This window comes from Cryptotermes secundus, unplaced genomic scaffold (assembly GCF_002891405.2).
Source record: "Cryptotermes secundus unplaced genomic scaffold, Csec_1.0 scaffold1078, whole genome shotgun sequence".
In the NCBI taxonomy this organism is placed as follows: Eukaryota; Metazoa; Arthropoda; class Insecta; order Blattodea; family Kalotermitidae; genus Cryptotermes; species Cryptotermes secundus.
The window spans coordinates 78,069-100,917 of record NW_019718282.1 but is presented as its reverse complement, the minus strand read 5'-3'; the positions used below and the strand labels follow the sequence as shown (position 1 = coordinate 100,917).

Genomic DNA, 22,849 nt, shown 5'->3' with positions numbered 1-22,849 from the left:
TCCTTCCAGCCACAATATGGCCATGGGCTCGGCTCAGCCTCTAACAGAAATGAGTACCAGGAATCTTCTTGGGAGTAAAGGGAGGCCGCCTGGTAAAGCTGACAACCTCACCGCCATCTGTGGGCCGATTGTCTAGAGCAGGGGTCTCCAAACTTTTCGAAACGCGGGCCACATTAGTTAATTCAGCACTTTCAACGGGCCGGACAAAATGAGAAATTAATAACTCTAGGTATATGAGTTTTATTGAAAGCACAGAATTTCATAAACTAAATACAAAGTACGTGAGAATAAATTATCGTATATTAATGACAACAGACAGTAGCAGCAAATGCTCATATTTTCATCACAAATTATAATAAAACAATTAATGTGAATGATGGAACTCTTTTTGCATTCTTAAAATCTGATTAAATTGAGGTTCAAATTTTGAAACGCTAATCACAAGTAGAGACTTTAAATGTTCATCGGATAAATTTGCCCTGTATTTCGACTTGATTTACTTCATCTGGGAAAAGTTTGTTCACACATATATGTCGTCCCAAAAATGGAGATAAATTTACAAGCAAATTTCTTTAAATTTGGAAATTGCTCAGAGTTCAGAAATTTATAAAATTCGATCAAATTTCCTTCCTTGTATTTGTCTTTAATATGATAATTTTCCTGAAGTTCAATAATTTCCATTTCAATTTGACTTGGGACATCTGCAGCATCAGTCAAACGGATTTTGAAACAATCTAATTTCCTGAGCACTTGCATCCAAATCAGCAAATCGCTTCCGAAATTGTTCTTTCAAATCTAAAATTGTGAATAATATTAATATTAACATAATATGGAATATCAATATATTTTAAACACAATCTTAATTAATGAATTTGAAATCTATGACCAAGTATTTTCTTTACCAGTACTCTTTGGAAAATTAGTTCAATTGACGCATTTCTGCACAATTTTTCGCGGCCCATAGTTTGGAGACCCTTGGTCTAGAGAATGTGGGAGCCACGACGTATCACAGCCGTCCACGGCCTGTTACAAGGATAGCTTTACCTGAATATTGTTATACAATGGGGGCAGAGGTTTCTGGTATATGCAGCCAAAAATAAGCAATATAAAGAAAATTAAACTTCCAGAAACATCAGCCCGTATGATGGCTACGGTCTGGAGGGCCGAATTTCGATTCGCGAGAGGAGCAGGAATATTTCTCTTTGCCTCCACTGCGTCCATTGCGGAGTTTTACCTCAGACACAGAAACAACTTTACATCGACCGTAATAATAACAATAATAATTACAATTTAATTAACGCGTTAAAGTGCCTGGCAAGAGCAATTAAGCAAATTATGGGCAAGCAGTAAGAAACCTAAAAAGAGTATAAGCATAACGTCTGTCCATACAAAAATATAGAAAAAACATATACAATAGAAAATATATGCATTAGGTAATAAGTGTGTCTATTAAGGCAATTATAAACAAGAAATAAAAACAGGGACGATACAAGGAAAACTAAAAGAAGAATAACAAGATATTAGTGCTCAAATGTACTAAATGAAGCCAAAAGTCTGTACTAAAAGAAATTATAATTATGTAATGACTTGTTAACGTATGTAATCATATCAGTAACACAATAAAATTAATGTTAAAGTAACAGCACATCAGTTACACAATAAAATTAATGTTAAGGTAACAGCATATCAGTAACACAATAAAATGAATTTTAAAGTAAGAGCATATCAGTTACACAATAAAATGAATGTTAAAGTAACAGCATATCAGTAACACAATAAAATTAATGTTAAAGTAACAACATTCCTGAAGCCTACATCAGCGGCAGAAACGCGTCCATCTCAAAGATTAATCTTTACGCAATTATAAGCATTTAAGACAGAGTGGTGTCCGACTGACTTCGTAGACATGCGTATATTAAAAGTATTCAGACTGGAGAAGCAACTAAGTTTACTTTTAAGAATACTGATAAGAAAATATGTCATCGAGGTACAGCTTAATTGAACCTGACTACTGTATCTTCATACTGATTCTCAGGTATGCCAATAAGGATGCTTAAATACAATACTATTTCAATAAAATTTACGTTCTGTATTTTTTTTAATATTCTCAAGTTGAAACGAATCAGTCACTGTAATGGTGTTCCTGACTATTGACACAAACTGAAATTTAGACCGAACAAGCTTAACAGTAAAAAGAAAAACGTAATGTAATTAACACTGTAAGCGTTGAAGAAAAGAATATATAATCAGCTGCTTATGACCCAACCAAATTCCGAAATTTTTTATAGGTTGCGAATTAGTATTTAGAGGTAAAACGGAAAGCTATCCCTGTAACAGGCCATGGAGGCCCACAGGGTTGTGCGACGTCGAGGCTCCCACATTATCTAAATAATCGGCTCACAGATGGCGGTGAGGTTGTCAGCCTTAAGCGCCGGCCGCCCTTTATCCCTCAGAAAGATTCCTGGTACTCAATTCTGTTACAGGCCTAGTAGATCCCAGGGCCACAGTGCGGCTGGAAGGATTAATTAAATTGAAAAAATCCAATGAACTCGTCAGGAATCGAACCCGCGACCTTTCGGCTTGTAACATAGTGCCTCAACCAACTAGGCTACCGTGTGCCCCTGCGAATGAGTAACTAGACTGATAAAAGTGTATAATTAAAGGTATTACTGTTACAATAACATTAGTATTTCAAGCGTACTGGAGTCTCTGCCCCCGCTGGTATAACTCGTCATGATGTGGTACATATTCAAATAAGCACACGGACAATGAGCCAAATTAATTTATTTATTTTCCTGTAGTTTATTTAGTGACGCTGTCAGCAATGTACTGTCGACTGATTGGTTGCTAGCGCACTCTAAATTGTCAAGGACATGGAAAAGAAGTCGGGGATTAGTTTAAGCTACTGATTCTAGAGAGAGTGAGGAAGACCATGACAACTTAGTGAGGATAGACTGTGGCCCGGCCAAGAATCGAACTGGCCACCTCTCGATTACAAACAGCTCAAGACAGCTTGCCCTTAAGTGTGATAGTAACGATTATGAAAATTGTGACAACTCCTGCTACTGCTACTACTACTGCTGCTGCTACTTCTATTGTTGCTGCTACTACCACTACTACTACTACTACTACTACTCTACTACTATTACTGCTGATATTATTGTTGTTTTAATAAATACTGCACTCCACTTATACGTTAAATTTTTGAGCACTTCATTTTCAAATATGCTTAACAATCTTCTCTCATAGCAAAGGGCCACTGGGATAACAGATTACTTTATGCGACTGAAAATAACAACGATATTTAACTACCGTTTCGATTCCACGGAGCAAGCTGCCAAAAATTCTGATCTTGTACAATTTCGATTTAGCAGAGATTGCATATCCGTGCCTTTCAGGGCGAAGTTACAGCAAGGAAACTGACGACCGGAACGGAACCGCGATTGTTTTGCCGTTTTCTTAATTTGTGCTGCTTCATTCAGGAACATGTGTTCAATTCAGGCTCATAACAATTCTTGGAAATTGCGGTTGCGTTGCGGTTGCGTTGCGGTTGCCTTGGTGTGCCCCCGCCCTCACTGCCTGCCAGGCCAGTGGGAGATCACACGGCAGACAGCCTGTTCCAAGAATCATAAGAGGGAGATTGCTTTCTGGAAGAAGAGCTTGCCCACCCGGAGAGGCTGCTCAGACAGGCGTCTGCGAGTTGATTCATATCGAGCACAGGTAACTGTTCTGACACAGTTTCATCTGATAACACACTAACGTTATATGGAACAGTACACACGTGCTTTGCCAGAAGATGTCAACGTTTGATTCCGTCTGCCAGTTGTCTGTCTGCTGTTATTGCCACCAACTGAGTTCAAATTTATCTTTTAACCGCGTAGATTTTTTAATATCGAGTGAGATGAGAAGATAATTGTGAATTGGACAAATGTGTACGGAAGCGATTTTGGCCTGTTTTAAGGAACTATGCCAGAAAAATCGTGAAGAATTCGTCGGGATATTAGTGCTTGGGCACACAATCCAACTTCTCATCTGAAAAGATTCAGTGGCTTCACCGCAATGTCGGGTCCCCCAAATTATACACATTTCCCCCCCCCCCCCCTTGGCACTACAGCCCCAGTGGGCCTAGGCCTACCTCCATGAACTTCTCCGTTCACTTCGGTTTTTCTAGCTCTTACACATTCGGTAGGACTCCTTGGGAGGGTGATCAGCTCTTCGCAAGGCCTCTACCTGTACATAAACACATAAAAATGCACACACACAAACTAAACATCCATGCCCTGAGTGGGATTCGAACCCAAGATCCTGGTTTCCAAGCGAGCGAAAACAGTATATGCCTTAGACCGCTCGGCTACCGTGACCGGCAGAAATTATACACATACCCTGAAATAATTTATAGTAGAGAAACTGTCAATCATGAAATAAGTGCAAAGTGGCACGAAGCGGTCTGTAGTCTATCTCGGTCTGGAGGAAAACCGCAAAAATCTGAGTAAAGGCAGACGGCCACCTGGCCAAGATTTGAATCTGGTGTCTCCCGAGAATAATTCAGAATTACCACAGCCGAGCTATGGGACATAACCCGTATGCATTACGGATGCTGAGCTAATAAAATCCGTGTCAGAAAATTACATATTTTTTCCTTCACAGCAGTGGATACTTGCTCCGATTAGGTTAAAGTGGGCCGAAAAGTAAGCAGTTAGACTATGGACTTGAAAGGATTCTGACGATGGTGTATACTGTACTTCTTTTGGCTTGTTTTGGACTTCGTCCATCGTCTGGTATGTAAAAGACAAAAGACCACGACGTTTCGTAGACTGGATCTGTCTCCGTTTTCAGGTGGATGGGGAAGGATAAACCTACTCAGTTAGGCCCGTTAGAAAGAGCTAGTCTCAATCACTGGACTCCAAAACGTCGTGGTCTTTTGTCTTTTACATACCAGACGATGGATGAAGTCCAAAACAAACCAAAAGAAGTACACTAACAATCATAAAACGTATCCTATTATGTATATAATTATGTATTTTACACGGTTCTGAATATCCAGTTGGTGATATTAATTTAATGGAGATACAAATATATTGCGAAAATGTTAATCATACGCTGCGTCGAATCATAAATTATTTTCTTTTATACTTCGCCAAACATGTTAATATTACAGACGGTAGGACTCCTTGGACTAGTGATCAGTTCGTCGCAAGACCTCTACCTAAACACAGAATAAACACATACACATACCAAACATTCATGCATTGTGTGGGATTCGAACCCACGATCCGAGCGAACGAAGACAGTTCATGCCTTAGACCGCTCGGCTACCGTGACCGGCGCAGATCTCTTTAGGTCCAAATGTTCTTCTTTGTAGGCCACTTTCGGAACACTCGCTGTCACGCTTCAACAAAGTGGTTTACACTGAATGCGGCAAAGTAAGAAGAGGGGTGAATTTCGTGTAGGCCTAACTGAACTATTTTACCTGAAAAAACGGACCTAAGATTGATCTACATATAGAGAAAGCGGATAAGAATGCGTGTTTCATGATTCCACCCGGTTACTCTCTACAATTCGAGGTACGGACCATCTCTCTGTTGTCCCTTAGAGTATATCCCGAATCCCCGAATGGATTTTCATGGAGTTTAGTTAGTTAGTTAGTTAGTTAGTTAGTTATTGGAGAGGGTGGGTTTCCCCATGCACTTAGACCTGTATTGGTTCATTGTGCTTCCCTCTATGATTTCTACCAGTCTCTATATCCTACCGGTACTAGTGCTTACATCAGTCCCGCCCAGCCAGCGAGACCGGCTCTACTAGCTGAGAGGTATCTATAATGCTTCCCCCATCTACCGGAGGTATTAGAGACTGCAGTTGGGCGGGAAACGTCCGTAATTTGGCTCAGTGACCTCCTTTGGAGATATGAGGTTCTTTTACGTGCCGTAAAGCTACGACACGGGACCCACGGTTTAAGTCCCTCCCGGAGGACTTGTTCCCTGAATTTTTCCGCCCTTAAAAATTCGACGACCTCCGCCGGGTATTTGAACCCGCGTACTACGAGTCATGAGGTGGGAACGTTACCTCTAGACTACGGAGGCCGCTTTCATGGAGTTTGATATTGGCATTGAGTTTACTCAGATTTGTGTGTGAGGTTATGCCTGCGTTCCATATACGTCTTTGTGGCGGAAACATTATCGTTTCTAAAATATTTCCTTTCTTACTGCGGCAATTTTATGAATACAAACAACAACCCCGTTGAAATTTCAGCAGGAAATACGTACTACTATGCGTTTCACCGTATTCATGTCGCTTCACTCAGCTCCCGTTCCTGTATTTCCTCTCTGCATGTTCATGCCGCTTTCTCAGCGCTTGGTTTACTCTTCCAGACTGAAGATGGAGGCAGTACATGCCTCCAACATGACAATACATATCCACCAGGCCACACAGCGATATATTCTGCATATGAATACACATAATTCACTCATGGAGCTGAGCCCTCTTGAGAAGCTGCCAATTGTGTAGTATTTTATGGAAGCCGAAGGTTCATTACCATGTTCACAAGAGTCCTCCTCTAGTCCCTATCCTGAGCCACACCAATCCAATCCATACCATCCCATTCTATTTCACTAAGATCCATTTTAATATTGTCCACCCACCTACGTCTTGTTCTTCCCTGTGGTCTCTTCCCTGCTGGCTTCCCAACAAATGTCCTATATGCATTACTCTTCTTCCCCATTCGTGCTACATGCCCTGCCCATCTCATCCTCCTTGACTTGATCATTTTAACTATACTTGGCGAAGAGTACAAGTTATGAAGCTCCTCACTATGCAGTATGAATACAAAACTCTAATCAATATTCTTCCGCTTACTGATACAATATTTGGCGATCAACTAAACAGCGGTGTACTTAGATCGCTTTGAAGCTCTGAAACGGTTTGTACGCCAGGAAGAAAGAGTGAACATTGTACGAAATAATTTTAATATAAGGTATATCACAGAATGTAGCCAACATAAACGGGAAATGTGAAGTATTTTCTCGTACCGTTGATCTTACGTGACTAATACTGTAGGACAGGAAGACATCTTGGCCCAGCGCTGCAGCTTTGTGTGAATGAAAGATTATTGCAAAATCAGTTAAGTCTTGTGCAGAGGTCACCATTGTGCACCTGACGGGGTAGACATCACTGCTGTATCTTGCGGCACCTTCAACGTCAGCAGAATATTCAGGTGCTCCTGGAGCAATTTTCACCCCACCCACCCATACACACACAAAATCCCAGAGCTAGCTGAGTTGTGCCTGGGGTGTAGCGGCTGATTACATGCCCGGGCCGAAACTCCAAGCTTTGGTAAGACAGAGAGAGGTAGAAACAAACATAGGAATAAAAAATGGAGAATGAGTTTTGACACAAAAGAGGTAGGAGATGGAAGAGAAAATTGAAGAGCGGTGACCGAAATTAATTGTTCTTTTGTGTTGCTGCTAGTGAACATGTGACAACGCGCGTAAGTCTCCGAGTCTGCGACTGTGGCGCTGTCAGCATACCACTTGACATCTCGTCTGTCTTTCCGCGCTCCAAAAAATGTAGTCAGAAGTTAATTTGCTCGATTGGGTACAACCGGGTGCACAAAAATACATTCTTCACTCATGGATATAAGGAAGGAGGGAAGGGCTCTAGTGTATACAACAGACGAATCTTTATTTAATGTACCAAGACACGAAGCGAAATATTTAGTAGTTATTACAACAGGAATGTCAGAAGCAAGGGCGGGGCCGATCTGACACTTTAAAATAATTAATTACAGAATGCACACCCCTAGATTTTGAAGCACCAAGACGCTAGGTTTCGAATGAACGCAATATGCGTGCTCTTACATAAAAGTGAAACATTATCTGGAATGAGCTGACCTTGCCTTACTCGTGTATGGTAACAGATATCGTTGCTGTTCCTGCTTAGTGCAGCTCCAAGCACAGGTTTGTCTCTCCTGCCGCATCTGTGACGGCCTGAAAGCAACGAAGCTCTGCAATACAGCTTTCGGAACCGGATATTCCGTCCGCCGCTTCGTAAGAAAAGTTGGGACATGTCAAACTGGACCACGGGCATTTCCTCTCCTATCCTTACCCATTCACAATTCACCGTACCATTCATCAACCACCGAGCAGGTTGCTTCATTTATAACCTCTCTACTTGGCATGCGCTTCTTCGTCTGTCGCTTCAGAAGAATGTTGAGACATCTTCAAATATGCCACGACCACTTCTTTTATCATTACTCATTCATCGCTACCAGATTTTCTGAGTAGTGGTGGGTCTGGAACGGGGTCCACTCAGCCTCGTGAGGATAACTTAGGAGCTATTTCAAGGAAATAGCGGCTCCGGTCTAGAAAACCGAGATTAACGGCCGTGGGGATCCGTTGCGCTGACCACGCTACACCTTATATCAGCAAAAGTTGGCACTAACTTCGTCGACAAGCAGCGGTCGCTCAGTTGGTATAGTTTGCTTGCGGACTACAGGCCACGGAGTATTTTTGTTCATCGTTCACCCTAACATACATCAAGAACCGAGCAGGACAGCTAAGGTATAACACGTCTACTTGTATCCGTATAAGCCCGTCGCTTAAAAAGATTGCTGGGACATCTTGAACTGGACCATGCGTAGTTGTTCCTTCCATTAGCCATAAAGCTACTCTTATACCGGTTAGCGCAGTCGGTATGGTTACTGGCTACGAGCTGGACGGCCGAGGGGTCGGAGTTCGAGTACAAGTAGAGGCAAGATTTTTCTTCTCTCCACGTCGTCCAGACTGGTTCTGAGGCCCATTCAGCCTCCTATCCATTGGGTAAAAGGGCTCTTTCCCATGGAATAAAACGGCCGAAGCGTGCAGCTGACCACTCACCTTCACCTAAAACCGAGGTCAAGAATACGTGGATCTATACATCCACTCTCCCCCTATAAGTCTTCACGGCGCAGTGCTTCATTAGTTAAGTACAGAGATAACTTTATCTTACCCGAACATATATACCAAGTACCAAGCAGGCACGCTCTCGTATAACACATCTACTTGTATCCGCATCTCAGTCGTTAACCCGATAAACATGTTTCCAGTTTTTTTCCAGTCTCTCACCGAACGCCCCTTTCTGAGTTATTCCCTTCGTGATTAGCTTCATGTCTCATTAGACGCTATACTCGTGTTGTGTACTCTGCAGTTCCCGGATTCTAGTTGAGAGACTTTTCAAATTTCTCTTTAATGCTTTAGGTTACAATAGAATCTTACCTTAGAACGGACCACGACCACTTCACTTCACATTCTTCCATTTATCGTTAACAGTCGTCGTTACACCCAACACTACGAAACCTAAAAAATTAAGAAGGCGCGAATAAATAAATCACGAACAGCGAACATAACCTCTAAAATTTTTAACGTAAAGTGAGTAAAAAAAGGTAAAGCTATCCCTGTACCTGGCCGTGAAGGCCCATAGTGTTGTGAGACGTTGAGGGTCCCACATTATCTAGACAATCGGCTCAAAGATGGCGGTAAGGTTGTCAGCCTTACGCGCCGTCCGCCCTTTACCCCCCAGGAAAATTATTTAATTAATTCCTGGTACTCATTTCTGTTAGAGGCTGAGTAAACCCCAGGGCCTAGTGAGGCTGGAAGGATTAGGTCAACTGAAAAAAAATCCAATGACCTCATCGGGACTTGAACCCGCGACCTTCCGACTTGTAGCATAGCCCCTCAACCAACTAAACGTAGTTACAGAAATTATAAAACGATGTACAGACATCGATCAGCCGATGCTACATAGACTAACTAACATAAGGACCTTAAACAATCTGCGATTAATAAATTATTATCGAGAAGCAAAACGGTCAACATATGAATTTCTTACGTTGCAATCAGAATCCGCGGAAACTTACATAATAGTACGGAGCTTTCCCGCTAGGTGACCGAACGGTCTACTTCAAGAGTCAAAACAGTGCTTTATGTTGATATTATTTTCATTTACTTAACTTTCACAGACAGGTGTCCCTAACAAAATTCAAACGAAAATAATTCAAAATAATTCAAATTCATTTGAAATGCTCATATTTTTCATGCGTCCCTAAAAAAAGAAGCCTCGTAGACAGAAGTTTTCTACATTGGCTTTATAGTCGAGTTTCTCTTATCTTCACTACAATGATCCTAAATGGAAACAACCCACCAGACATGTTTCACGAAAATATCCACTGAAGGTTTATTATTACATTTTTATAATTACGTAATATGTGAGTGTGGATTTTTAAACAGTTAAGCACCGAACGTTGTGGCTGAGTGGACTTCACACCTGTTTCGTATTTGAAAGGTTCTTCCATATCCTATGCAATTTATTATTCACAATCAACAAATAATTTCACGCTGTAAGCCTACAGCCTGTGTTACTGACTGCAAAGTTAAATAAACCACACATTAATAAATAAAGTGAAGAACCTTTAACCCTCTGGCAGTCTGCCTTTCTTGGTCAACACAGCACTCAGAATTCATTCCAAGAAGTTACTCACCTCAGCTCCAGTTTCCTCTTTATCAAATAATGATGTAACAGACGGCACAGCAGTCTATAAGCCCACTTGCTGAATAAAGAGCTTTATACGCTCGGTAATGAGATGGCACGAAATACAGATTTACACACTTTTAACTTCAAATCTCATCCATTTCGCAAAGCAATACATCACGAACAAATTAATAGTGCTACGTCGACTCCAGTATTACGAGGATAGTACCACTTCTCACCTAACCGTGTCTCTGCTTGCACTGTGATACGAACAGCAGTTCGGCAGTTTCCGTAGTACAAGACACGTAACAAGAATCGTCTCGATTCCTCGCCCTAATATTTTGGTGATAAAATTAAATGTGTCGCCTGTTAAGGGTCTTGGGCCAGATTGCATCAATTTTGACTTATACCGAAAGAAAGCACCAGTATCCTTTATTTGACCGGTATTAAGAACTTCGTACAGAAGTTTACACAATGAAAGCTACAAGCACAGTGCACAGGTTACGAGCCAAAAATAATATCTAATTTGTATACAAGTATTTAGTCAACTTATGCTCTTCGTATTTTTTTAGTTAGAAAATATCTTACAGCGCACAAAAGACATATCAAGGCCCTTTCTATTTTGTTGCTTATAGACCTACTATTAATTCAGAACGAAGAAAAGTTAAGGTAAGAAGCAACGTCCCTGTGCTTAATTAATTAAGCACTGTGTTATGAATACACACGGAGGGGCGGAGGTGTATCACCATCATTCTTGACCTCGGCACTAGATGGAGGTTAGTGATGAACTTCACGCCCCGGCCTCTTTACCCGCAAGGAAACATCTCCTGGTACCTGTTGAATAGGAGACTGGGTGGGCCACATAGTCGCGTCTAGACCCTGTTGAGTAGAGAAAAATTTCTTTCCTTACTGGGAATCGAACTCCGGCCGTCGAGAACGTAGACCGTCGTTACACTGACTGATCTACCCCGGCTCCTAAGTGAAGGTGAATAAAGCTAAAAGGTAAATTTGTCCCTGTGCTTAACTAATTAACACTACACCATGAAGGCGTATGAGGGAGTGGAGGTATAGATCCACATTTTCTTAACCTGGGCGCTAGCTGGAGGTGAGTGGTCAACTTCACCCTCGGTAGCTTTACCAGCGGAGAACGAGCCCCCGGTACCCATTGGATAGGAGGCTGGGTGGGCCCCAGCGGCGGTCTGGACGACTTGGAGAAGAAAAAAATTTTGCCCCTACTGGGACTCGAACTCCGACTCCTCCGTCATCCAGCCCATAGCCAGTTGCTATACCGGCTACGCTACAAACTATAACGAATATCGCAGAAATTAATTATAAGTACCCATAGATAAAAATAAATATATTAATATTTCATGAAACCTCAATATAATGAAATGATTCTGAATGTAAGTAGGCATATGGAAGCGTCAACAGAAAATGGAAACCAGGTTTATGAAGGAAAATAATATGAAGCTTACTGTCTCCTGGGGTGTGACGCCTTGTAGTCTGGTAGATTGTGCCAACTTTTCTAAGGAACAAGCTAGTTTCAGCTTCTACCCTGAAGAGGGAGGCAACACGTCCTTCTGTAGTTATGGTAACGATCTGTCAGACCACATGACACCTCACCCCATAGGACCGTGATCTCAACAGTCACCTCCTTGAAAACCTCAAATCCCACACAGGAGGCGAACAAATTTAAGGAATTCTTGTTTCTATTCGATTCAGTAAGTCCTACTCTTATTATTCCATCTAATACGGAAAAGAAAATGGAGGCCGAAACAGGAAACAATAATTGTATACGCTGCTTTTGTGTGTTGAGAAGGGAGAGGCTAAACTGCAGGCAGGTCTGCTTCAACTGAGAAGGATGATGATGTAAAGGGGTAGCTGTAATTTAAGGTGCTATGTTAACCGTAAATTTCATGATTTATTCAGGGCGCCTAGCATAATCAGGATAGTGAACTCTATGAAGTTATGATGGGTTGAACATGTAGTTCGGATGGGGTGAAAATGAGGGTGTACAGAATTCTGATGGATAAACTTTTATGGAAGTGTTGTAGAAGGAGGCGGGAGCATCTTGGAGGAATTAGCTGTGAGAATGGGACTAGAATGAACTGACTTAAGACCATGTCCAGTCATGGTATCAGCGGTGTTGTTTGTTTGCGTTGTGTTACAATGAGATTTAATTGCAGGAAAATTAGCAGCAAAGGGTAGAGGATGCAAAAGCAGCCAGTAGCCAATATGGCCTTCCTGCAATTCAATATTTCCATATGTTTCTTTGTCTACATGTAGGAATTTCGGTTTTCGATCAAGCCAAGAAGGAGAGCTGGGTTCTTAGGATGGTATCTGTAATTCGATTCTGAAATAGTTAGGTTCGTTCTGTTTCTCATACGAATATTTCGAACATACAAAACTTCCAGATGAAAATACAAAAAAAAAAAAAAGAAGGAAAAATGTAAAACTATCCCTGTAACAGGCCGTGGAGGGCCATAGGTTTGTGAAACAATAAGGCTCCCACATTTTGTAGACAATCGGCTCACAGTTGGCGGTGAGGTTTTCAGCCTTACACACTGACCGCCATTTACTCACAAGAAGATTCCTTTAGATTCTTTTGGAGGCTGAGTCGAACCAAGGACCATAGTGCTGCTAGAAGGATTAGGTAATTTGATAGAAATCCAATGCCCTCGTCGGGAAAGGAAACCGTGACCTTTCGGCTCGTAGTATAGTGCCTCAACCAACTACGCTACCGCTTGGTCCCCATAAAAATGTTAGGATTCTAAATGCTCGATGACACTATAACACTTAGTTGGGAAGTTAAACAAATCATAATTTTTTGGTGTGAGCAGAATGCATTTCATATAAACATCTCACCCAGTAAACAGAGCGGGTGGCGGCAAAACGACATGAATTAGATTCCCAGTAGCATGTTTCAGAGTATAAAGTATAAAGAGCGGTACAGAGAAGTAATTATGTTCAAATACGTACCTGATAATGATAAGGACGAAACATATAGTAGAAGTAACATTTATGAAAGTCACAACGTTAATTCGAATGTCGAATAATCCGGATATATATATATATATATATATATGAAAGATTAGAAATGCTATTCACAATTAAGTACATATTTTAAAAGACACGTGGCATTTAGGAAAGCAGATGAGTCACTTGTCTGTTCATAATAAAACTTGACAGTTTCTTCAAACCTGCACTGTTACATTCGGAAGCAAGTACAACTTAAAGAAGCCTCAAATCTTACAAGTAAAACTTAGTCTTCCATTAGCGGCNGACGTTTCCCGCCCAACAGTAGTCTCTAATACCTCTGGTAGATGGGGGAAGCATTATAGATACCTCTCAGCTAGTAGAGCCGGTCTCGCTGGCTGGGCGGGACTGATGTAAGCACTAGTACCGGTAGGATATAGAGACTGGTAGAAATCATAGAGGGAAGCACAATGGACCAATACAGGTCTAAGTGCATGGGGAAACCCACCCTCTCCAATAACTAACTAACTAACTAACTAGTCTTCCATTGAAGAATAAGTGTATTGTCTTTTTATTGTTTTTTAAATAAAGGTTCTACAGTGATATCATTGTTATTATACAGTGAGTATATCATTAAATTTTCCATTTATTTTTGTTCTAAGTTTGGCTCTGTAGGGCTACCATTTGTTTCAATAATCGGGAAAATCACTTAATCCGGACGACCTCCCCCCTTTGGATTAGCAAGGTTTTCCTGTAGTTGCTTTTGGAAACTGTAGCTGCAGCCAGTGAAATATTCCGTAAAAGTTTCTACATTGTACAGGAATGTTCTTAGCTTACTGTAGGTGTAAAGAAGTCGTAAAGCCATTTAGTTCTATGCTGTAATCCTATAGCCTGCTACAGACCTGCAGAAACACGCATAAATGTAATTTTCGCTGACCGGCAAAGATTTTGTAAATTGTAGGATCTGATATTCTCTCAACAGTGGTTTGGGATATAATGCCGTGTACTCCGTTGAAAGCCAACTGACGTTTCGGAGAAACATGCCGTCTCCACCATCAGGGTCGGAGAATAAGCTAGAAAGACACCAGCAGAGCTCGCCATCTGCTTCACGTAGATTCATATCTTGGCTTAGTTTTAGACACTGAAGATGGAAGCGAAATTTTCCTCCGAAACATCAGTTGACTTTCATCGGATTACACTGCATTATATACAAGAAGACAGAACACTTCGTCTTGTAATTCAGTGTATTATTTTAGGAGGGAGAAGTGACGCACAATCGGAGGTGCCTTGATCAAAGGACAGTTGAGTGAAAGTTGCCATAAAGGACTATTAATTTATTAGACAGTCGCTCTGTGTCGTCCACTGGGTCACGGCCGATTTAAAGGCTTGGCCATCTTGTTCCGGCAGCTGAACTACATCGCTGCTAATGGCGGACTTACAGTGGAGTAGAATGACACAAGCAGAAATCACAGATGATTCGCCCGAGGTTTCTTTTGTTCCGTTCGCGTAAGCTTAATAACCCCAGTCTTCATTAATCCTCAGCCCTCGGTTATTGCTTCAGGCGCTATCGATAGCCTTCGTTACCTTAGCTATTCCTATCTTTCTATGAACAAGGAAGCAATTGCGATTCGGTGCGAAATGAAGGATGAGACAGGGCCCCAGGACGCAGAATTTAAATGAGTTTGAATCTTGGATAATTAACCGAATTTCCGCGGGGTGTGCACAAATATATCCTCCTGAGAGTCAGAATTTGGAAATTCTTTTGATTTCCTTAGTTTTAATGATTTCGAATTTAATGACCCATACTCCATTTCTTCATACCCCCGTAAAAACTTGTACTCTTACACAAAATGAATTCAAGTCAGTACGTCCGCTTGTTTCATCTCTAAAATTGCTGATTTAAGTTGTATATCGTGTCCATCAAGTATATACTCTGCCTGAAACGAAGCTCAGATTAAATTTTATCAGCTCTTGTCATGTAGAACTTTTTACATAACATAAATTCACTAAGATCTAAAAATTGTCCTTTAAAATGAAAATGTCTAGCCACCTGCTCACGCTGGTTCCTAGCTCGCGGATTTTTATACTCTGAAGACGAGGGCGATATGTTCTTCCAAAACGTCGGTTCACACAAGTTCTACACGGCGCCACATCCCAGAAGACGACATTCTTCAAAGAAGTTAATATTATTTCAATCCTCAGAAGATCATATAAGTGGATTCCATGTTTAATTACATGAATTATAAATAAACCTTAGAATATTTATATTTACAATAAATTAACATTAAGCCTAAGTGATGTAGAATCGCAAATGGGACGTTCGGTGAATCACGTGCTCCAAATTTGAAGTAGGCTGTTACACATTTTCACTCTTTTATTATGGAAGCAAAGTTAGGTTTCTTACAAAATCACCGATATGATTTGAATGGCATATACATACTGGTAAGAGAGACCCTTGAAACCGCAACATAAAAGCTTTCATTAGACAAGTGACAAACCTATTTTAGTATCGTAGCAAATACATCAATATTACATAAAAAGATTACATTTTTTTAATTTTCACAAAATTTGGGACGCATTTTAAATATTTTCAATGACTTCAACATTTTTATTTATATTACTCGTAAATATATAACTCTTTATTCGTATTATAAAACCATATATTCGTAATATATAACACCCTTTAATTCCCTCCAATAATATTTTAAATACAAATTATTGTATACTCTAATATTTCTAATATTTTTCTATATTGTAATTTTCATCATAACATAAGGCACAATTTTATGCAACTTTTGCACCATTTACATTAGGGACGAGTTGCACTACAATATGGCTCCATGTTGGGATTTCAATTAACTTTATCGTGCTTATTATACACACTGCCTGATGATGGTCCCGTGAGGACCGAAACGTGTAGCGGTAAATAATAAAATTTAATCTATGAGATGTTGATTTTAATTGTGATACCATTTTCCTTGTTGTGTTGACGGATACATTACCTAATCATATGACGAAGAGTTTGTTTGAAAAACATGACATGAAATTAGAATGCTAACGAAATCATAAGGATAATTCTTTACCTAAATTGTCACTTCGATTTCATAATTACAATAAACAATATTGTATGAAATCTGTAATAATTAATCCCAACACAATATCTGCTGTTGGCTGATTGAAGAGCTTTGTGACAAATAATCTTGGCTTTCATGTTATGAAGACTTCATCACATATAGTCGCCCTGAAAACTATAAATCATGCTTTGTTTTCTAATATTGACCTACTAAGCTATATTCTTCCATGTGAGAGGTGAACTAGGCTCCTGCCAGGAGGTGTATATGGCCTGTGTGTGAATATTTTCAGCTCCTTGGTACTAGATCGCACGTTGGAAACTAACGGGTTAGCTCACTAGTAAAACAGGGGTACGCTTCTTCTAACGTAATGAGTCTATGTATTCAAGCATGAAATATTTCAGTGACTATAAATTAATGAAAATGAGATGAACGTTAGCTAATTCACAGCTGCCAGCAGCAGTGAAAAGGTTAATTACGCTGTGTTTGTTATCAGGATGTCTTGTCTTTCCGGTCTCCATTGTTGGCAAATGAAGTATTAAGACCCTAAGGTTGAATAATGCGATGCTATTCCACCAGAATGCAGCACGCTTCGTTCTGACTGCAGTCCTGCGCAAGATCGTCCCAAAGTTGACGGCCGCACCGGGTCTTGGGAGCGCACTCTCCACCGCGCTTCCTGCAGCGCCTCTCCAGGACCGAAACTGCAATGTGAAATGATTGATGAGCAGAAGGAGCAAGTCCGCTACCGAAAGAGCAACATTATGAGTACGTCAATTTAATAACAATTAGCTTTATATCACAATTATCAATCCACCCCACAGAGAAAAGGCACACGTTCTGAGATTTTCCCAGCCCTAATTGTAGTCTACACCGGTCACGGCAGCCGAGCGGTGTAAGGCTAGTACTGTCTTCGCTCGCTTGGAAACCGGGATCGTGGGTTCGAATCCCACACAGGGCATGGATGTTTAGTTTGTGTGTGTGCGTTTTTCTGTGTTTGTGTACAGGTAGAGGCCTTGCGACGAGCTGATCACCCGCCCAAGGAGTCCTACCGAATGTGTATGATCTAGAAAAACCGAAGTGAACGGAGAAGTTCATGGAGGTAGGCCTAGGCCCACTGGGGCTGTAGCGCCAAGGAAAAAAAATGTGGTCTTCTGGAGCGTAACAACGTATAGTTGGGTAGGTCAATATCAACTTTTCGGAGGAACATGCGCCCTCCAACTTCAGAATCAAAGTGTGTAAACAGGTTGTAAAGAAGGTTGTCGCCAAGACAAAGGAATGTGGATCCCCTCCCGTGGATCTGAATAATCAGTGTCCTGACCGCCTGCCTGCATGACCCATCAGATTCCTCACATCGACTCACCGAAACGTTGGCATCCACCTGTAAGGTTATATAGCGTTACAACCCAGCAGGCGACAGTCAGAAATGTTCGTACGTCCAACAACCCTATTTCACTGGCCGCAGCGTACAACTTTCGACCTTGTGGTTCTATTTTGAAGATTAGATTCGGAAACAGGACTGTAATCTTGGTAGCCTTATTACAAAGGTATAGACTTAATTAGGTGGGCACGAGGTAGCATAGTTGCCTGAGGCACTATGCTAAATACCGGAAGGTCATGGGTTCGACTCCTGACGAGGTGATGGGATCTAATCCTTCCAGCCGCACTAAGGCTACTGGGGTCGACTCAGCCTCTGACAGAAATGAGTGCCAGAGGTCTTCCTGGGGGTAAGGCTGACAACCTTACCGCCATCTGTGAGCCGATTTTTTTGAAAATGTGGGATCCTTGACGTCTCACAACCCTACGGGCCTCCACGGCTTGTTACAGGGATAGCTTTACCTGTAGACCTTATGAGGTATTCAATTCATACGTCAGGTCTTCACAGTAGATTGCGCCCGATTTTTAGAGCACAAGTGACGCTAAGAGTTTCGTTTCCTTTACTGACTCCTAAAACCGACGAATACTGAGGATTCCGATATACTAAGAGACATAACCGTGTCTGCTAGGATGAGGTAGGCTGAAGCATCTGCCACGACACAATAGGGTGAAAGCCACTGTATGACAGAGCTTCACTAAATAATCACTACAAGTTGCAACCAAAACATGAAGATATACACGTGTATATAGTCCTGTAGCACTACATATTCAGGGAAAGCAGCTCAACTTGCTCCCCTTCATTATCGTCTTCTGCTTTGGGTATTCTACGACTCCGAAGCTGAAGGCTGCATATTCCTCCAAAAATTGGCTGATTCTCAACTGACTACATGGCACTGTATTCCAGTAGATAGAACTCTTCACAGCTACCGCTGCGAGAACCTCAAATTCTATTAAACATCACAGCCATCCACAATGCCTTGAATACATGTAAGGAAATGGAGGTAAAACTCCAATCATTTTAACATAAACTAAGGTAACATGGGCAGCTTCGCAGTCCGGCTGCTGTAATCCTTAGGAAAGAGCCTCTAGTACGCGTTGGAGCTCAGGGCAGTGCCCGGACAGAGTAGTGACGAAAAAGAAAATCATCTCTGATTCTACTACTTAAAAAACTGAACTATGTTCGTACTAAAAGTTTTTCGGATTCTCAACAGAAAAATTTTTAAAAAATTATTTTCCGTATTAATATTTGGTATATTTAATTATTTTTAAACCTATTTTCCTCGTAAAAACCAGGGACTTAGATGTCTGGATTTCTTCCCCCACCCCCACCGACGATGGCCATGTTTGTAACATTTTATAACCTATGGGTCTCAAACAGCAAATTGTGTCTCAACTTACGACCATGGCAACACTCAACTCCTGCTTCTTGTTGCAGAGGGCAGAGTCCTCTTTCGGCGTTAAGACGACCGGTAGGACACTCTTTCTCTTGAAGGCATATCCCACCCGCACGAGAACACGGTTCTTCCAGTTCGATCTTCGCAGGCAAACCCTCTACTTCCACTGTGAACAGAGAGAAAACCAGTTCTTCAAAGGCGTCAGCCTTCATTAAATTACGTATACATATGTAACTTTTGAAACTGCGTGGAGGTTGCGACTTTGACGGTACTACCGATGTCATTGGTGACAGGCTGTGATTTCGTTGTGCAGTAAGCTGACAAGTGCCAATACACAATGTGAGGTGCTCCTAATGGCTCCGTACGTACTGCGCATCACAGTGAGCATAATTTGGTTACGTTGCACATGTGACCTGTGGATATCAGACAGGACAGACCGAGTCCATGAATGCACTTGGATCCACCTGGTCGCATATCCAGTGAATACCGGGGGTAAAGCATTGAGCATTCACCTCTATGTAGTGCCAAGGATAAGACTGCGTGAACCTATGAGCCTGCATCATGCGACTTGGTTCTTAATTAAGCACAGAACAACGTTTCGTTTAATAGATTTGTGTGATAAGTTGAACAATGAAATTCTAATGTACACAGAGTTTCAGTTGTCTTCTGAATTAATTTATTACTCCGTGACAGCAAGAAGCAACATGCAGAGCAAACTGCAGATGCAGCAAAATCACGTATGGAGAAAGGTGAAAAGGTGAAGTTGGCCTTGTGTCAAAGTACCACGCCATAGAAAAATTGGCTTGCAAGGAACATGGCAATATTCACAGATTCTTAGCTTTAACATTAGGCTGGGGGGTGAGTGTTAGGAAGACGCCCCGAAGAAAGATCCACTTAGCACTCATTTGCTAGGACGTTGAGTGGGCCCAGAACTGGTTCGAACACAGTGATGACAAGAAATAAACCATTCCTGCGTATAAAATGAATACAAATCGGACTTTCCAGCCAGTAACCACTCATTTTTCTGATTAACCTCCATATTTTTTATTTCACTGTACACTTAGTGGACCAAATTTAACCGAAATCAATCAAACAGTTTCGGCAATGAAATTTTAAAACAGGCAGATACATCCTTCCATAGTGCGTTCATTTATGCATTTGACGCAGAGAACAGATAAAAGGAGCTGACTCCATGGAGCCGATTCCTTCTTCAGAAGCCAACACTCGTTTAGCTACTCAAGAATTTTCAATATTTTATGGAACCCCAAAGTTCATTATCGTGTCCACAAGGGCCCACCACTGGTCTTGATCATGTGCCAAATTAATCCAGTCCACAGCGTCCTATTCTACATATCTAGGATTCAATTTATATTATATTTTGACCTAAGTCTAGGTCTTGGTAATTGTCATTTTCCTTCTGGTTTTCCCAAGAGAATCCTATATGCATTCCTCATCTCACCCACTCATGTTACAATCCCCGCTCATGTCAACCTTATTGACTTGATCATTCTAAACTTAAGTATTTGAAGAAGAGTACAAATTATGAAGCTCCTCATTATGCAATTTTCTCCAACCTCACATTATTTCATCCCTCTTTGGTCCAAATATTCTCCGCAGCACCCTGTTCTCAAACACCTTCAGTCTATGTCCTTCCCTAAATGTTAGAGGTCAAGTATCAAACCCATACAAAACTACAGGCAAAACTATATTTCAGTATATTTTAAGCTGTATGTTTTCAGGCAGCAGGCGGTGAGACATAAGGCTCTGTCTGCACTGAATGTTAGTAAGCACTAATTGAATTTAATCTGCTCTTCGTTTCTTCCTGAATAAAATTTTGATTTGTTGCTGTTGTTTCCAAAACTTGAACTGTGCCACGTTTTCAAAGGATCGATTAGTTACCTTTATAGTATCATGATTTTTTCCTTACGTGACTGTGTATCAACATACTTAGTTTCTTGTGTTTGCCTATAAAGACTGCAATACAGATTATATTTAAGCTCATTTTAGTAAGCCTAACTGGATTCATGAGGGGGGGGGGCATGCGGTAGCCCAATTGGTTGAGGAACTATGCTACAAAGCCTGAAGGTAACGGGTTCGATTCCCGATGAGATTACTGGATTTTTAAATTTACCTAATCTTTCCAGCAGTACTATGGTCCTGAGGTCGACTCAGTCTGAGTCAGAAATGAGTACCAGAAATCTTCGTGGGGGCGGGGTAAAGAACGGCCTGCGCCAAAGGCTGACAACCTTTCCGCCATCTGTAAGCCGACTGTCTAGAAAATGTGGGAACCTCGACGTCTGGCAAACCCATGGGCCTTCACGGCCTGATAAAGGAAGCGCTTCACCATTTATTTTTTACTGGATTCATGGGTGTACCAGACACAAGGAGAATTTCTTTTTTCTGTGGCGCTACAGCCCCAATTTGGGCCTAGGCCTACCTCCATGAAACTCTCCGTTTTACTTCGGTTTACTAGATCTTACACATTCGGTAGGACTCCTTGGGCGAGTGATCAGCTCGTCGCAAGGCCTCTACCTGTAGACAAACACAGAAAAACGCACACAAACATCCATGCCCTGAGTGGGATTCGAACCCACGATCCCGGCTTCCGAGCGAGCGAAGACAGTGCATGCCTTAGACCGCTCGGCTACCGTGACCGGCAGACACAAGGAGAATACTATACAATAATTCCCTCTTAACTGAATCATAAGCTTTCTTGAAAACCACGAAGAGCTGAGGTACTGTTCTATTGTATTCCCAATTTCTTTCTAGGATCTCATGAATGCAAAGCGCCTGATCAATAGTTTATCTATTACGTCGCAACCCACACTGATGGTCCTCAGTAATGTCGTCTATGTATGGATTTAACCTTGAAAGAAAGATATTGGGTAAAATCTCGTAAGATGATGACAGTGATTAAAAAACAAAACTCCGTGGTTTTATTCCGCAAGATAACTATATCGACCGAGCGACCGCCGCTTGTCGGTGAAGTTAGCGCCAGAGTTTCTGGCTACAGCTCTAGAGATCCGGGTTCGATTCCTGGCGCTACCAGATTTTATGAAAAATAGTGGGTCTGGAACGAGGTTCACTCAACCTCGTAAGGAAAACTGAGGAGATATTTCAAAGGAATAGCGGTCTAGAAAACCGAAATTACCGGCTGTGGGGATTCGTTGCGTTGACCACGCGACACCCTCTATCCGCTAAAGTTGGCACTAAAATTGATGACAGTGATATACAGGGTGATTCAGAAAGATGGACACAATTTCAATTGGCTATATTTCCTGAATTATATGTTCCATTTGAATTGTGTAAATTACATTTGATTATAATCAAATGTAATTTACATACTTCCATGTATGTATAATTATACATACATGGAAGTTTATAGATGTTCAATGTGCCCCCTCCGGTTGCACGGATAACATCTAGACGGTAGCTGAATTCATCCCACACTCGATGACAAATATCTTGCGTCACTGAGTTCACCGCAGCTGTGATACGGTTTCTTAGGCCATTCAAATTTGTGGGAAGAAGTGG

General features: G+C 41.4%; 2 protein-coding genes across 3 annotated transcripts in view; both read right to left on the bottom strand.

Moving 5' to 3' along the window:
- LOC111875567 (BTB/POZ domain-containing protein kctd15) overlaps positions 1-10,664 on the bottom strand; it is a 299,265-nt gene extending 288,601 nt beyond the window's left edge. For both annotated transcript variants that reach the window (XM_033750191.1, XM_033750193.1), the window contains exons 1-2: positions 10,511-10,664; positions 9,249-9,329 (exon numbers count right to left, since the gene is read on the bottom strand). In XM_033750191.1, coding sequence (XP_033606082.1) covers positions 9,249-9,289 — 41 coding nt within the window. In that variant the 5' untranslated portion in view covers positions 9,290-9,329; positions 10,511-10,664. The remainder of the gene's footprint in view (positions 1-9,248; positions 9,330-10,510) is intronic.
- A 5,184-nt stretch (positions 10,665-15,848) lies between these two features.
- The window catches only part of LOC111875609 (U-scoloptoxin(19)-Sm1a), a 23,380-nt gene continuing 16,379 nt past the window's right edge, over positions 15,849-22,849 (bottom strand). The window contains exons 2-3 of the mRNA XM_023871980.2: positions 19,320-19,481; positions 15,849-17,248 (exon numbers count right to left, since the gene is read on the bottom strand). Of these exons, the coding sequence (XP_023727748.1) occupies positions 17,115-17,248; positions 19,320-19,481 (296 nt within the window). The 3' untranslated portion in view covers positions 15,849-17,114. The remainder of the gene's footprint in view (positions 17,249-19,319; positions 19,482-22,849) is intronic.